Here is a 17,228-nt window from a genome sequence, read left to right as displayed (position 1 = left end):
AGATACTAAAACTCCAAGATGAATGTTGTTAAAGAGTAAAATGTTGCTGAATTTGAAAATAGGTTAGAAAATAGAGTTCCCAGTGGTCATTAGGCAAAAGGTGGGATACACTCTGGAGAGGTCACCAGCCAATTACGGGGAAACACAGATACACACAACTCAGCTGTACACACTCACACCTAAAGTGAATACACAGAGGAGGAAGAAAACATTGCTAACAAATATTCCATGATGCAACCTTTACTTAAACAAAAGAAGGAGAGAGAAACAAACAAAAAACAATTCCATTAAGACTTTTTTTTTTACGTGACACTGCAGAATTGCTAGTTTGGTGAATATTTGAAACCTAATAGATTTCTTGCATTTTCACGGCTAATATTAAAACTTGTCGGAATAACAAGTTATTTAAAATGTTCGATCTAAGTTGCTGCCATATTAGATGCAGATGTTTGTTCTCACATGACCAGGCCGGTATGGGGAACTTTTTTCTCTTACTACAACAAATATGTTGTCTGATATTAAATTTAGTGGAACATTACTTTCACCTGTCATTGGACCAAAAGTTAGAAACTGTATTAACTTTTCACTGCTGTCCTTGTCAAGGAAACACATTACATTCATTACCTCCAAATTCATGTGAAAGACTGAGTGACATTTTTGTCTTTAAGTGCTTTTTTTTTTTTCCTTTAATTTGAGAGAATGATGTTGAACATGCTGTAACTGCTGTTTACCCATTGGTAGCCTACACATTGAGACAAAATTACAGTCATCCATCAAAGCTTTCTTACATGCAGCCTACAGGAATTGCTGATCTGAGAGCTGCAGCCTTCTCTTTCAATTACGATCAATTTCTCGTCCAAATTATGTAAATAACATCAGTTTGTGTAGTGTAGTTGAGTTAGACATGGAATACAGATACTAAGAGAGCAGAGAAAGAAAGAAAAAAAAACATGTAGACAACAAGTCGGTTTCCTTCTTTTAAGTGTGTAAGCATGTTATTTGTTACTCCTGCACCCATCAATCTGGAAACTGTACATGTCATTTATCATCGCTGTAATATTTGACAAGCAAGGTAACAAGAAAAACAGACGCGGGAAATATGTCAAGTTGGTGAAGAAATCAGGATCTCCGATTGGTGAGTTTTTGGGGAACACTGTATGGTTTTACACATTTTAAAAGTAAACCTCGTTTGCCGACAACCAACGCTTGTTTGCATTTGATCCACACAGTTTGGCGAACTGGTAATAAAATATTCCTTTTCAATTAGAGTATTCTTACTGTGCACTCCCCACCAGGCTTAACCGTCTGAGCATTTATTACAGCGTGGATTCAGCATCCCATGAAAGAGGTCAGATTTTGGCTCTCCTGAGGTGAAAAGGAAGCACAGGTGGAAACCTTTAGCTCGTCTTGTGTCTCTCATTGTCCTTTTGACAGATACGCCACAGAATCTGTTTATGGTTTGGACTTTGGACCCTCAAGCAAAAGTCTAGCGCTTTTTGTCATTAAACCAGGTACTTCAAACATTGTCTCGTGTTTAGGAGTGGCTTAGCTTAAAGGAAGTGACACAGTTGTAAGCCCAAATCCTGAATATGCTTCTTTCACACAATCCCCCTGAATAACCTGTTTCTGAAGCAAAGATTTATTTATTTATTTTGTTGTTTACATTTCTAGTGGAGGCTGTAAATTACTGCCTTCTGGACAACTATCAATTATCAGTATAAAAAAACATTCTTTATAAAAGTTACATACTGCAGCTTTAAGATGAAACGTGTGTTAATTAGCTATTTTTAGAGTCCTGAATGTCATTTTGTGAAGTAGAAGCTTGACATAAGCAAGTCTGTATGCAATTAATCTAAATAACATACACACTTTCCTTTTTGAATAGAGTAATTCATTTGATGTGATTCATCTGGACCTATTTCTCTTGACCAAGTCCGACCGATAATAGTTTTGGATAGTTTTAGTTGGACTGAAATTAATATTCAGTCCTCTAACGAAAGTTTCTGCTTTTTGTTAGGGAAAAGCAAAAGCTTCCTCCAAAAGAAATTGATTAGAGTGAAAGCAAAGTCAAACTGCAGCTGGGAACTCTGCAATGAGCTGACAGGTCTGACAACGCTTAGGTTACTGCAAACACTTAAGCAAGTAAAAAACAGACAGGTGAGAGATAGTTCACAAAGAATGGCCAGGTGATGCAAATTTCCAAGGGATTTTCAAATAGTTGTTTTACTTAGCTCAGACGGGAAAGTAAAAAATGGTTGCATAGTTGTCTGCTTGGTCTGAAAGGCCACATGGAGCTTTTGAGCAAATTGCTCTGTGCAGACACGACTTAATGAAGTTGGAATCAGAAACCCTTCTTTGCATTCTCAGAAGGAAAATTGAGAGGCAAAGCAACTTTTATTTGATCCATATCGATTTTAAATAAACAGATTGCAGACAGATTCACTAGTTACAATGAGACCAACAAGCAGATGTTGAACTGTTGGTGACACAATGAGCACAAAACTGCAGCAGAGTCGGAAAAATCACATAAAAAGAAAAAGAGGTGGTTCCGTTCATGTTTCTTAACACGCCAACAGTTAATGCGTGTATTCACAGAGCCCCCTTATCAAGGGAATCGGGGTTGTATCTTTTTTTTTTTGTTGTACACACTTCATCTCAGAGGACATACAGAATGTCAGCTGAGATGAACTCCTGTTTTTGTGCTGATTTGGAAAGAGGGAAAACATATCTAGAAGGGTGATGACAAAAAAAAAAGAGTTGGGATTGTTGTGGGACAAGCTGATGTGCCAGCCTGATCAAACATTGAGCTTCAGGTTACCTTCCTATTCACAAGGCGCATGTTTGAGTTTTATCTCCATGTCATTCAAAATAAAAACATTCTGACAAGATTCTCGGAAAGAGGAATAAATGATCAAGGTGTCTGTTTGTTTTACATTTGGTAGGGTCTGCATGATACTGTTTATGTCACCAGAGAGAGTTGATAAAAAAATAGTTTTTCTCTCATCCTCAGAGAAGCAATTGTGAATTATTAACAGGATATATTAGGTGAAAGGGGGAAAATTTGTAACAGTATTTTTTGCTGCAATTTCAGTCTGAAAACTGCAAGCCCTTTCATTGGTAATACACAATTTCCTTTTTCAAAGGTGTAAAAAAAATAAAAATATGATGCTACACAGACTTATTTTGCTTACCCAATCTTTGAAACGGGAAATAAAATAGAACATGTAATTCAAAAAGGTAGGTGTGTGTTGATCTTCATGTGTCGGATAGTGGTGACAGCACAGCCAATTGTCCAGCCTTGCCCATATCTGCAGTCTGACCGCCAATTAAAAAGTTTTAAACAACTTTAACTGTGACAAACAGGGCTGGACAAGGACCCAAGTTTATCTTGGCTTCTTGCAGTGAGGAGGTAAGTAATGGAAAAAAGGGGTGGGGAGACTTTGCTACTAAAAAAAAAAGTGCAATAATTCCACAATCAAATACATATATGCGTAGATGAATGTGTAAATAATTCCCAACTTGTGCTCGTTTAATCAGGGGTTCTCATGCAGTTTAGTGCGTAATCATGTACATACTTGTTATAAGTGGCATCTAATCTACAACAATAAGCTACTTTCACTTGCGTCAACACAGCAACGTAAACATAATTCCTTCAGTGCAAATATGTTGTAACAGTAAAGCATAATCTTGGAAAGGAGCTGCATTTCCAGCCGAATGTATCTGACAACCCATTTAGCATACTTTTAGCATGTTTCGAAGGTTATGTGTTGATGAAAACATCTCCCCACAGCTGCAACTGACACAATCAGCAGAAGATTACAAAATGATTCCTCTAAACAACCTGAAAATAGAAAGCAATCTTAGCACCATGAAATTCCACAATAGGCGCACATGAGCATTTATGCACAGCAGAGTTCTCGCTCATCGGGAAAAGAAATCTGCGGATCTGCTTTGTACTTCCTACTATTTCTCAAAATTCCTCCGACGCACTTTTAACTCCGTCTCCAATCAGAGGAGCCCAAATTGCAATCTGCTACACAATATGTTTTGCTCCACTTTATTAGGCCTGAAGATAAACCTCGTGGATAGAACACAGGCTTTTGAGTAATGAACGCTCCCTGTGCATAACAAGATCCATCCCTCCTTATGCTCTCCTCCTCTCAATTTGCTGCATGTACGAGTTTAGTTGGTCATTTTCCTGATGCACTTTTAGAGCAAAGCCATGTCGGCACTGATAATCCATCAAAATTTATTCATTTCTGCATCCTGCCTGCATAATAAGGAATTAAAAGCTTAACTCTTGGTTTGATGTCAACATGTCCATGTACAATCAAGGGTTAATGAAATAATTTGTAGTGCATGAGTTGGAGATGTTTAAGGTACTTTATGTAAAGTGGGAAAGTTTGTACATCCCTGTACGGTGCAGTAATTAATACCCATAGCCACCGTGAGTTTCTAAAAAAAAAAAAAAAAAAACATTTACAAGATCCAGCCACTGATTTTCTGAGGTTTAGGCCAGAGGACAGTGAACATTGTTTCAAAAGCCTCAGCTCATGTTCATATTGGATTTTGAGGCCAATTTTGGATCATTGTCCTGTTGTCTAAGCCAACCTCGTTTCAACAACTCTACTGGCTCCAAGACGGCTGTATCCAGATTTTGATATTTAGCAGAATCCATTCTTTCCTCCATCTGTTCTTTGTTTGCAGTGCCATCGACTGATGCAATCCAGACAACCACTTCCACCAGTTGGCAAAGGTGTTTCATCAACAAATTCAAAGACTTATCCTCTTTCAAAACACATATTTTGTATACGTGACAGGAGCTTATCCAGGTGTTTCCTCACCGACTTCTTTGTTTTTTTCTCAATACTGGCAAATATGGACCTTGAGGGACTTTGCACAATCTTATATCCCCTGTTACTAGCATATGGAAGTGTGTTTTGCCTTTGTGCCCAACAGATGTCCAGATCTATCAGAGACTTCTCTCAGTCTGTTGGAACTTGTTTCTACATCAGCTGTTACCCTGCACTGTTTTAAATGACAACCAGAACAGTGGAAAAAAAAATTTTTTTAGGCAAGAATCTTTTTGGTATCTTTAAATAATCTCCCCATTGTTTGTGACATTAATTAACTTCACTTTGAAATCTCAGTCAGTCGCTTTAAGGATCACAGATTTGAGTTAGAGCAAGGTGTGAGGGGAGCACTGGATTTGATTGACGCGCCTCAACAAAAGCGAAAGTCTAATGAAGTTCTGAGTGCTTTACGTTTACGTACATTAACATTTATGGAAAGGGTCACTGAAATGTCTCTTTGCTGCAGCGAGGGTGTTTGCTTTTTTCCCCCCCATATTCTAAATTAGCAGGGTACCATTTGTCCAAGCACATCTCAGCATTTGCATACTATACGTGACCTTTATGTGTAAAAAATATTGTCTGCAAATTCATTCCAAATCTGGTGGCATCTGTGTAGCTGGTGAAATGCTAATAACCCAAACAACGTGGAAATCAAAAGTATGTTCCAGCATGCTAATTAGCTGGGAGAAACGCCACATGTAAGAAACATACGTGTGGGGGGATTTAAGATTAAAATAATCTCTGTAAAGTTAAAAAGAAAAACTCTGGCAATGCAAAAATAGAGGTTATTCTTGGATAAAGTGGAAAATGGAAAAAAAAAAAAAAAAGCCTCTCCTCTAAATCACACGCTAAACTGATGACTGCCAGTCTGGTGTTCCAACCTTACAGAGAAGCATAAAACACCTCAGTTTGATTTTGAACTGAAAGCGTGCTGCTGCCACCCGAAGCTATATCAAGGCCTCTGGAGGAGCTTAGTTAGCAACTGCTCTGCTTTTCCCCAAACGGCTGTTTGCATCGCTGGGGAGATGTTTGTCTTTGGCTCTTTTCCAGATAAGGACAGTTGTGCCGCTCCCAGCACTGAATAGATTCACCAGCTGCCAGGCTAAAGCAAGCAGACCTCGTCAGATAGCGGGTTAACTGGTCTGCAGCTTTCTCTTCCCCAACTGTTCAATCTCGTCTCCGCTCGGATTATAAAAGACTTCTGGGTTTAATCTTTTGTATATTCATGTACCACTGATTTATATTATGAAGGAGGCATATGTTCGGTGCTGTGCTGTTTAATGTCTTTCTTTTTTCTTTTTAAACAGTCAAATTCACACAGGCTTTTAACAAGGTTTTAGTCTGCAGTGAAACTGTTAGAAATATTTAACGATCCAAAGGTATTAAAAAGAAAAAAGATGAAGATAAATTAGTTTTTTCATTTTCTATGCAAATGATTAGAGGGCTTTTCATGAAAAAAAAAAATCTAGGAAATAGTTGTGTGAAATGAAGCCTATTGTGTGATCAATCATGTATACAGAAACAGAATTTTACAGGAAGCCATGAAAGGTGCGCATCCTAAGGGGAGCGATGTACACCTCTCAGTCAGACGCAGATCGTCCCACCTCAGGTGTCAATATCGACCAAAATAGCTGCTGCTGCTTTTACGCAGAGGCTGTCTGCAGAGTGGATTTACAATATGCTCACACACCTGTTCCAGGACACATTATGATCAAACAGCGAAATGAGCATCGTGTCTGTGGTAAAGTTGCTGCAGTGATGACCAGTACTCCAGGGGATTATGAAAAGTTTGAAAAAGAACAAAAAACCCCCCCCCAAAAAAAAACATCACACTGGAAGACAGACGGGTAACAGATGATCTGAACTCCCTGGAGTTGTGTTGATTGTCTCACACCATCCTCACCACAAACGTTATTGGAGCTTTACTTGCCGACTGGTGCTGCAAACTGGTGTTCAGTGGTTGTTAGGTTGTCTGCACTTGTTAACAACTAGGAGGTGGTTTTGATGGTTTCAAGCTCCTCAGGGGTTTTTTGGGGGTCAGGCATGTGAGGATGTAATCAGTGCTTACCTTCAGAAATCTGCTCCAGAACTACTGTATATGCATGATGACCATGAGAAATGCTAAAGATATATAAAAAAAAAAGAGTACATACACAGATGACATTACAAAAAATATTAATAAAAGGCAAAACTGCTTAGATTTTATTGTAAATATTTCAATAAGATTTAGGAATACAAGTGAAGACGAAAAATATGCATTTGACGAGTAATGACAGAAGTAATGTTAGAATGAAGACAAAACGACATCTTCAACAGCGTTTAGGCAATAGTTCAGCCTTTCCTGAAAATTTAGGTGCGTCACAAAAAAATTATGAAAAATCAGTATGAAGAGAAAAAATACAAAAACAAAATGACATTCAGTAGGATGCATACACAATTTTTCATTTTAAAATGGTATAATTTTCTAGACTTAAATTTCTAGATGTGTTTCAGTTTTTATAACTTTTTTGAAATCTCGGAAAATTTGATTAAATATTAGAAAGCAAAAAAGGTTTGGAACTGTGTTGCATTCAATCTTTTTGTAAAAAACACTCAGCATTTAAATTTTGTATGGGTGTACATTCAGTCAACAGGTGAAAAACCAAAATACAGATGTGTAAAAAGGATCAAGGACAGATGTGTCAAATCAAAGATAAAGTATTTTATTTAAATATAAATCAATATAAAATAAACAATAGCAAAAAAAAAACTATGTATATAACACTTTTAGATATTTTTCCTTTTTGGGGAAAAAGGAAGGAAGGAGAAAATCTAGAAAATAAAAACATTTTGATTATGAAAGAAAATACAGTTCTTTGAGGCTTTTTAATATTGTGTAGGAATCCTGATTTAAGTACCATTAAAGTATAACCATGGCTTAATTCTTTATCCTTTATATTTATTTATATACACTTAGAGGTTCTGAGTATAAAATATATCAAAATCTTAGAAAGAAATAAAGGTACATATATTGTAGAAGAAAATAAAGCGTAAAACATTTTTACCAAATATAATTTATCGTGTTAAACTGCTAACATGCAAAGGCCAGCATCTAATGCACAATCAAAAAAAGCACTAATGTGAAAGTTTTCTGTAACATTGCACATCTCTAGAATACATAGAGCTGCTGGGCAATGTCACATCTATCAGTAGAAAGCTACAATTCTTTGATTAATATGAATCTATGTTGGCAGTACACATATCAGGATCATATTCTGCTAAATCTTTTTGGATATAATTATGTCTTTAATTACCTCTCTGTCATTAAGGATTAAAATCGGAGTATTCAGACTCATTACTTTCATTGTATTAACTGTGTGGCGACTCGCGCCTCCTTCCTCCTTTTAGTAATGTTGGTCCTTTGAGATAATGTTTTTAGGAGAATCCATAGCTTACATGAAAAGCATTTGTTTATTTAGTTTTTGCTGTGATGTAACATTTTCTTTCAGTGATGAGAAATGGATCTTACAACGCTCTGAGTCTGGCCAGTAGAGCCTCCACATCGGGCTCTCCGTTGGCGTCGGCGGCCGTCTGGAGGCCTGGACTCTCCGCTTTCGTTTCTGGCTTTCTCTCAGCCGGCTTGACCACTTCTCTGTCGGCCGCCCGCTCCCTGTCCAGCCCGCGGCTGTGACCTGGAGTGTTTTTGTACTTTTGGCCCACTTCAGAACAGACTGAAGCCTTGGCCCTGGCTACAGATGGATGGCCTTCAGATTCATTGCCCACCTCCTTGGCAGGGGGAGGTTTTGACGCCGCCGAGCTCGCATTTACATTCTGCCGGGAGCGAGACCTTTGCAAAGGTGCCTTGTTGTTTTCTGCGTGAGACAAACAAAGGCAAAGGAGTGAGAACAATAGTGAGGAGGGGAGGAAGGAGGAGGGAAAAGCGTGACTGACTCGTTAAATGAATGAAAAGCCAGAGAGGTTAATCAGATTACAGATTAAATAACAAAGGGAAGACGCAGACGAGTGGCTAGAAAATGTAGAGACAGAACGCAGCAAACATAAAAGTATTAGAAAGTAATAAGCACTTTAGCAAGCATGTTGACGTGTAAAATAAATGTTCATGCATGCAGCTCTTCTGGACGAACAGACATAAATACAGTGCATATGCACATTGATAAGGATAGATTTTCTGCAGCAGACTGTGGCGTGCAGCCAACTCGCTATGATGAAATGGATATGGCTGATCAACTGCAACAGAAACTCAATAACATAGTATGTTGGCCTTTTCCAATCTCATATTCTCTTTCACGTTTGTCTCACGAGTTGCCCCCGCAGCCGACTCCGCCTCCCTCGTTTCCACCATCATCATCCATTCTCCGTCTGCAGCTTCTCCGCTCGCACAGAAGTCCTCTCCATCTTTTCGTATTCCTCCAAAACATGTTTCCGGGCAGACAGTGGAACGGAGCGACGCCCAGATGCCAGAATCAGACCTGCGTTCTGAATTATAATCCCTGTGAGTAGATCTTAGACTTCATCATCAGTATGTGCGCATTGGAAGAGGAGGCGAAATCCATATTCATGTGACCTTGAGTGTGAGACTGCGAGGAGCGGCGAAAGGAAAGGCGCCGGCGCATTTAAAGTTTCCCCGAGCCTGAAATGTCTGGCAAACAGGAGTCAACACAGCAGAGCAGAACACAGCGACCCGCTCTGTCAGCCAATCGGTAATGAGTTTGGAGCGTGGCCAGTCAGTCATGACAGTGTGTTTTATGGGCCAAGCTGACGAATGACAAGGAACGTCCCTGAACACCACCTCTGACAAATAAATAAGGATAAAGGGAGCAGAGCCGGGAAGAAGGACCCCGAGTGCAAAATAAGCAAAGAAAGCCAACAATCAAACTCTCGACATTCACACACACACAGACAAAAAAAAAAAAAAAAAGCAAACAAGAGGCAGTGAGGGGCGAAATGAGTAGCATGTGTTTACTTTGCTGGTATGACTGAACATTAACCAGAGCTGAAGATTCAATCCTTGGATGACTGTCTCACTCTCTTTTCGTCCTTTCTTCCTGTTGTAACAGTCTGAACAGTAACAGCTAACAATTACTCCCCGCAGTCTATCCGTTCCCAGTTTGCCCATCACATCCTGTTCCTTTGTCCTCCCTGTAAAACTCTGGCATCTGCGCCTGTCTTTCTTAGCAGCACCACACAAACATTCTTCCTTAACACATAAAAAAAACAACAACTCTCAAATTCAAAGCTGAAGCTGTGAGAACAATGCATTGTGTTATTAAGTATTTGCATTTTGACATCTCTTTTAAACCAACACCAGGGAAAAAAGGACAGGCAGGCGGATATTCATTGTGAAAACATTTTTGGATGAATTTTTATTAGCATGCATTTTAATCTCACTTTCAGGTCTTCAAGCAGCCTTAATTATCATCTCTGAAAATCTACAAAATGTGGTATCATTACCTAAATACATTTTGCACTTCAAAAAGAAGCAAGAACAGGAAAATGCATGCTTGAATAAGATGTTTTATCTAAAACCCTTTTTTTTCCCCCTTCCTTCTTTTTCTAACAGGGATCCGACTTTAGCAGTGAAGATGATCAAAGAACTGGCAAGTTCAGTTCTCTCCTCATTCTGCCTGCCTGTGACACCAAACTGCCCCGTCCTTTGAAGCTTCCCGAGCTTCTCAACATATGCCTTCATCTAAGCTGTAAAACACATCAGAGAGATGTAAAACATACCTCATCTCTCAGGTTGGACTCATTTAACCAACAGCTGACAAAGGGTGCAAGGGAGAACGAGTCAAGTCAAATTTTAATCAAATTTGCCGCTCTGGATGGCCTTGGGTTTGAACACTGGACCAGCACAGGCTTTCCATAGAACACACGCTGCGACAGCGCGGGCAGCAGAGAAAAGATCAATCTGGCCGCCGAGCACGTTCCACACACGTGTCGGCAGAAGAATCACATTTAAATAGGTTCTGGCAAACCATTTCAGTGACCCAAACCACAGTGACTGGCCGAGTAACGGTGGTAAGGTGCTACATTAATCATTAATGAACAACTGTTTTAAGGTTAATTGCTGATTGCTGGAACAACTTTCCAAACAATTCAACTAAACATTTAGGTACACTCTTACGCATTGAAGTTTGATCACCTGACTGTATGAAGACAGTACATTGTAAGCTGGCTGCCCAGATGGCACATGTGAGACATAGAAATGAAATCTTTAAAAAAATAAATAAATAAATAAATCAGCTCAACTTTTCTCACATTTTGACCTACTTAAAATACTTTTTTCCCCGATATGCCTCTATGTATGGCACGATAGGAAATAACGAGAGAGCAGTTTCTAAAAATAAAAGATAATCGAGCCAGAGATCCAGATTATTGAGTCCATTACCACTTTTACACACGACTGACAGTTAAATCACAAAATTAAGTGCGTTAATGCTTGTGGCAGGAAGTTTCGTCATCAAAACGTTTGCTAGAGAAGGGGGACCGAGCGACAAGCAACACTTTTCAAAAATAATCAGTATGGACATCTGATCAGATTTGGAGCAGGAAAAGATCAATTATTTATCCCACAAGTAACAGGCCTGAACCCCCCACTCCTCCTAAAAAAAAGCAACAAAAGGAACATTTCTCCATAAACAATTAGATATAACAAAAAGAGTATTGACAGCTCTCTGGCGTTTATCTTAATTGCCGTTCAGTTTCAGCTCTTAGAAAAATAATTTGGTGCATGTCCGTGTAAATTGGGTAGGTTTTTTTTTTTGTTTTGTTTGTTTCACTTACTGCCTTTCACCAACAGCAGCTATGGGAAAATAGGATTAGCTATTTTTTGTTTCCTGAAGCAGTAATGGTTTCTTAAGAGTTGCAGTTTCCTTTTAAAACCGTTGATAGTTAAGATAGACGAACAATGCATTCGTGTTCTTTTAAATAATTGACAGGATATCTCGAATTAGTACTCTATGTATGAAAAACAGTATGCTGATTTTCCAATATCAGCGCTCATCTTTACACTTTGAAGTGGCGGTCCATTAGAAAGCTTTTCCTGTCCCATAAGCCTGGGAAAAAGAGCTATGTTCAATTTTCAAAAAGCAGCAGACAGCACTCCGCATTTCCCTTTATAAGATAATTTGTTCCATTTATATTTGTAGCTTCCAATGATGCAGATGAGCCTAAACTCGTTCATCTCCCTCCACCTCTCGGGTGCTCTCTCCTTGTGTGTGGAAAAGTTGGTAAGCAGGCAGGAGACGGTGAATTACGCAACAAAACGTGGCTGCATATTTCTCTCTGTGACTCAAAAAGCCACACTGCCACCTTTGCGGTAACAATAAACTCATCTGTATGACTGGCTGTGAAGAGACTGGAACAAAACAGTCAACAGAGTCGGAAGACCACTATTTTCCAGAGTGCAAACCATAAACACAATGTGATTGTGCCAAAATACCAGTCTATCACAAACTTCAGTGCTACGCTGCCCTTTAGTTTCCTGGAAGGCAGACTTGAGAAGAAAAACATTGATAAACGAGCTGGCAGACGGAGCTTCTCGCTTTCAGCTTCTCTGCAAAACGGTCTTTAAAACTGAGTCTCAAAGCCCAGAGCCTTTTACCCAGCGACTGACACTGCTTCTGTTGCAGCAGAAGACAAGCAAAACCTCAAATCAAACAGACATGTTGCAATTCTAAATGGCTTGAAAGCATCACAGGGAATTTCAAGAAGGAACAATAGTGGTTTGCTACATGTCTAATAAGACGGCATTCTGTGAAAATGTCAAGGGCCCTGTCCAGCACAGAGGATGGAGCATTTGTTTATTTCCCCCCTTCCACCTGCAAGTAACTGCTGAAGGAAACTCACATTTTCTCCTTGCTTGAATCACTTGGTCCGTTTGCCTGTTCAAATACAGATGTAGATGAGCCTCTCCTCTCCTCTCTTTTTGCCCTCCCTCTCTGTCATCTTTCATGACGTTGGGTGTATTTGATCACTTTAAGAAGAGAGTAGTCATGAAGACTCAGAAAGAGGTACAGACAGTGAGGAGATGTTTTCCCTCAGAGGAATGACTGACACAACGAGTTAAACTTAGCGAGATCAAACATATACTTACTTACACCTGCCATAGATCAAAACGCAGCTTGTTGGCAATGCGTGTTCAGCGTGCATGTTGACTTTCCCCTCCTGCCTTTTTACATTTACAAGTGCACTTGTATCATACGACGAACAACAAAGCCTTTAAAGAAACAGCTATAGTTCAAAATATAAATAAACAAATATTTCAAACAGCGATTAAACTGTCAAGCGTTTGATTACTTTTTTCATACGAGGTGTAGGAAAACAGCAAGATATTTTCTAAGCCAGTTTTTCACGGCCATAGTTAATGTTTTCCAATTGCTCTTTTTGTGCAAACTGACAAAAAAATAAATAAATAAAGTAGAAATACTCTAGGAGGCTAAAATCGGGATAGCTGACATGTTTTCTGCGAAATAAACGTAATAATGACTACGTTGTCTGGTAATTATTATATGAAAGGGATTTTTTTCTGAAGTGCTTGTTGATAATGTGCAACATTTACAATAATGCAGCCTTAATCTGCAGCTACCATGTCTGGGAGGATATGTGTTTATCTTTTAATTTAATACTTTCTAGACATTTCAGTGCTGACTCAATAAGAAAAGCAATGATTTAACAAATGTAAGTGCTATTACAGCTTATGATGATTTTGCTTATTACTTAAACAGGGCGGAAAAAGCTATATCATCAGCTTTTACAGGCTCTATTCTTGCATGTTTAAAAATAGATAACTTCAAAAGAAAATTAAGTATGGTGCAGCGTATTTTATTATAAGAGGTCTGATGTATTTAATAAAGGAGGGGTTTTTGTTTAAGTTAATTATAATACATTCTATTCCAGAGCCTTTGATGCATTTAAATGTTAAATATACAACAACAATCTGAGTGTAAAAAATAAGAAAGTATAGGAAAGATAAAAAAAAAGCTTTATGTAGTTTTAAAATTTTATTCACCAACTGTTTACCAAGCTTCTAAATTAAAAAGAAAAAAACTTAATTGAAATGACATAATTTGAGAAAACCTAAATCCAAATAAAGAAGCATGTTGTGAAATCATTTACTTGTCTCCAGGGTGGCAGAGGGGAGATTTTTAACAGCTTTGGCAACATTTCTTTAGTTCACTGAGATGTGTAGACTCATTTCTTCACAACCTTCATTCAAAAAGGTTTGGATATGGACTTTGATTGGATCAACATGCAATGCGTGTGGATTTTGCTGCAAAATTTCAATCACTGATTTTGTAAAGCTCTTACCTGCCGATATAGTTTTTGGCCAATTCTCATTTCCCTTTCTAATTTCCCCTATCAACAACAAGAAAACAGTTTTTTCCACTTACTGCATGTATTGAAAATGTACCGTCTTAATAATATGTTTACGGTAAAGTAAATCATTATCTTAAAAATCCCTAATGCCTATAGAGCTGTCTCTTTGGCCAAAGTCAGAGTCTTCTTTTAAAGTTCCATCTTAATGTTGATGTTATGATTCTTCCTGGTTCAGTTTAGGTTGCGATGATGTTTGATTTGTAAAAAATGTCCAATACTCTAACTGAGCCCTACAACACAGTAACTTTGATCATGTTTATAATTGTCTGACTGCCATCGCTAGTTGAATTTTCTGTGAATCTCAAATGCAATTCACTGATACTCTTTTCAGTCGCTCTTTAGTAGATTTGTTGCTGTGCCTGGGATGATTATCTGGTAACATGATACGACTTCACTACCGTTTGTCAGTCAACAATTAGTACAAGAAAAACAGATGCAGCGACTAAATGGCTTCCTTTTATATTCGGACTAGAAAAAATCCCCAAAAAGAAGAAAACAGCCTAAAACAACCAAACAGTATTAACTTTCTCAGCTTTGATGAACAGTTGTACAAGTTCTGACAACAGTTGGAAAACCAACCTCATTATTTTGTCTAAAAGAATGAAATTTTATATTTTGTGAAGTTGAAAGCGAAGGACTTGCACATAAGGAAACGTTACATTTTGGTTTGATCTCTAAAGTTAAGCAGCTGGCAGTGTCACAAAGCAAGACTTCTGAGAGGAAAACACTAGCAGACAGCTTGTTAGCATTCCTGTGTGTATCCTGGGTAGGCCGGCTGTAATTAAAGATCATTATGGGGCAATGCAACAATCACTGAAGGTTTGTCCCTTGTTTGTTGGTTGTAGCCTGTTGTGTGTGCTCACACTGATCTGTCTACAGACTGTCACAGAGAAAGAGAGAAAAAAAAAAAAAAAACATCAAACGGGATTAAACATGAAGAGAAGCAGAAGGCACTGAAAGGTGAGTGGAAAGAAAACAAGAGGGGAGGAAAAGTAATAATTAGGAAGAAGATGACAGGGTGGACAGAACCAACAGCCCAGAGACAGTGGCATGATTCGGACTCAATGACTATAATTTGTACTAGACTGAAATAAAGTAGAAAAAGCAAAGGTGTTATACAGATGAAGCAGAAGAGAAAACAGAGCAGGCATGGAGATGGATTGTTGAAAGAGAAATGTCGCAGTCCCTCTGGGTAATGTGAAAAACAGCACTGTTTTAGGTGACTGAGGTGTTCTTTGCTGTAATGCATGTCAAAGTGTTATCCTTTGTTAAGTTGCGATTTAACACCCACCGTTCTTGTATCCTTTCTAACACATTCGACAATCTCAAGCACCATTGTGGATACACAGACAACACAGATAAAAGAATCTGCAAGAAAAAGAAATATTCCAGGTGACTCAGAAATCACTTGATTTAATTAAAACTTAGAAAATTCCACTTGAGAACAGAAAGAAACCGCTGACACTCCTTGTGCTGCTTTTAGAGGCTTTCATTTAGAAGGTTTTTGGATTGGTTGTATATTTAACTATGTTTTCAGTAAATAAAAATGAAGAAAGAAAACATAGGTGCTAACAAAATTTAAAGTTTATGCAGTCTGAATAATTATTGCTTTAAATAGGATTTTACTATCTATTCTAAAAAGCATTAGTTAGCATTTTTTAATGTCTGATTTAAACACAATTGGACAAAGGTCAAATTCACATAACTTAGTAGGAAAAGGCAACTTGTAAATGTGCTTTTGCATGGGGGGAAAAAAAAAAGACATTCAAGGAAAGACTAACTCCGTTTATACAGTCTGGGAGAGTTCTCTGTAAATATAACACTAAATGATCACTGAGAGTTCAACATAAAGCCGCAACATGTTGAGCGATACATCAGTGATCTGTGACCACCATGAGTGGAGTCTGTGTAAGTGGCTCAGAAGAGAGAACGGCCAGTGGTTGCTTGACATTTATAGGTCACCCTGTGACTACAGCCTTGTAAGAATTTTCTTAATGGATATGACAAAGACCTTTGCACACAGAAGTGTGCAGACAAAACAGAAGACATCTTCAATATGTCATATTTGCTTAACTGCGATATCTGAGAAACTGTGGATTTAGGTGTGCATATACAGAGGCATAACATTTGTACCGCTGGCTCAAAATTAAATGACTTCTTTTTTTATTATGATTTGCGCTATAAAAACAGCTCCAGTCAGTCAGTACATGCAAAGAAGACATCTGGGGGCTTTCATTTTTAAATGGTGGTTTGGGCCCTGTGGGGCTTGAGGTGGGGTCTTTGTGGATTAGGTTTCCTTCCCACAGATGTCATCGAGCCCCGTAACATTGGTATCTGGGGTGTTTGGAGGCAAGATAAACATCTCAGACTCTTTGACATCTTCTTTGAGCCGCCTCTAAGAAGTTTCAGCACAGCCCACTTCAGCCCTGGCTGCTGTTGCAGTGAAGTGTCGCTGCTGCTGTGTTGGAAATAGGAAATAGGACCACTCTTTTAAAATGTGTCAGCTTTTTCCTGACAGGACGTTGTGCCGCAACAAGATATTACAATATTTTGACTGTGGCTATAATGCAATGTCTGATTCGTTCATCAACATTAAAAGAACAACCAATTACTAGTGTTGTTAGAATAATCAGCTGCTTAAATCCAACAAGGCAGATCTGTTGGATATGAAAAGCCTGAGTTCAAGTCCTTCGGCTGAAAGTTTGAACCTAAACCTGTGTACGCTGCAGCCAAGCATGACATTGCATTAACACGCCTTGGTGGACCCAGTGCTGCTTTCAAAGCAAGCCTGCATTCCTACTACTAGTACTTCTATGTACCCATTGGATCACACTGCCGAAGACACTCAGTGGAGGACAGAAAACAGCAAAGCCAAAACAGATGAAAAAACTTTTGTTTCATGTAGCCGAAGATCAATCTTTTGACCATCAGCAGCTAAAGATATGAGAAAACATGATAAAAGTAGTTTCCATGTTCTGATGGCAGAAATAGATCAAT

At 38.6% G+C, this 17,228-nt stretch overlaps 1 protein-coding gene across 4 annotated transcripts in view; it reads right to left on the bottom strand.

Annotated features, from left to right (window-relative positions):
• Positions 1-7,026: 7,026 nt before the first annotated feature.
• Positions 7,027-17,228, bottom strand: part of LOC103461982 (protein diaphanous homolog 3) — a 163,367-nt gene continuing 153,165 nt past the window's right edge. For all 4 annotated transcript variants that reach the window (XM_008404411.3, XM_081605120.1, XM_081605119.1 and 1 more), the window contains one exon: positions 7,027-8,704. In XM_008404411.3, coding sequence (XP_008402633.2) covers positions 8,358-8,704 — 347 coding nt within the window. In that variant the 3' untranslated portion in view covers positions 7,027-8,357. The remainder of the gene's footprint in view (positions 8,705-17,228) is intronic.

The sequence above is a fragment of the Poecilia reticulata genome, chromosome 3, assembly GCF_904066995.2.
Source record: "Poecilia reticulata chromosome 3, P_reticulata-male-v2, whole genome shotgun sequence".
In the NCBI taxonomy this organism is placed as follows: Eukaryota; Metazoa; Chordata; class Actinopteri; order Cyprinodontiformes; family Poeciliidae; genus Poecilia; species Poecilia reticulata.
Note: the sequence above shows the minus strand (reverse complement) of the source record. Positions and strands in the feature narration are given on the sequence as shown.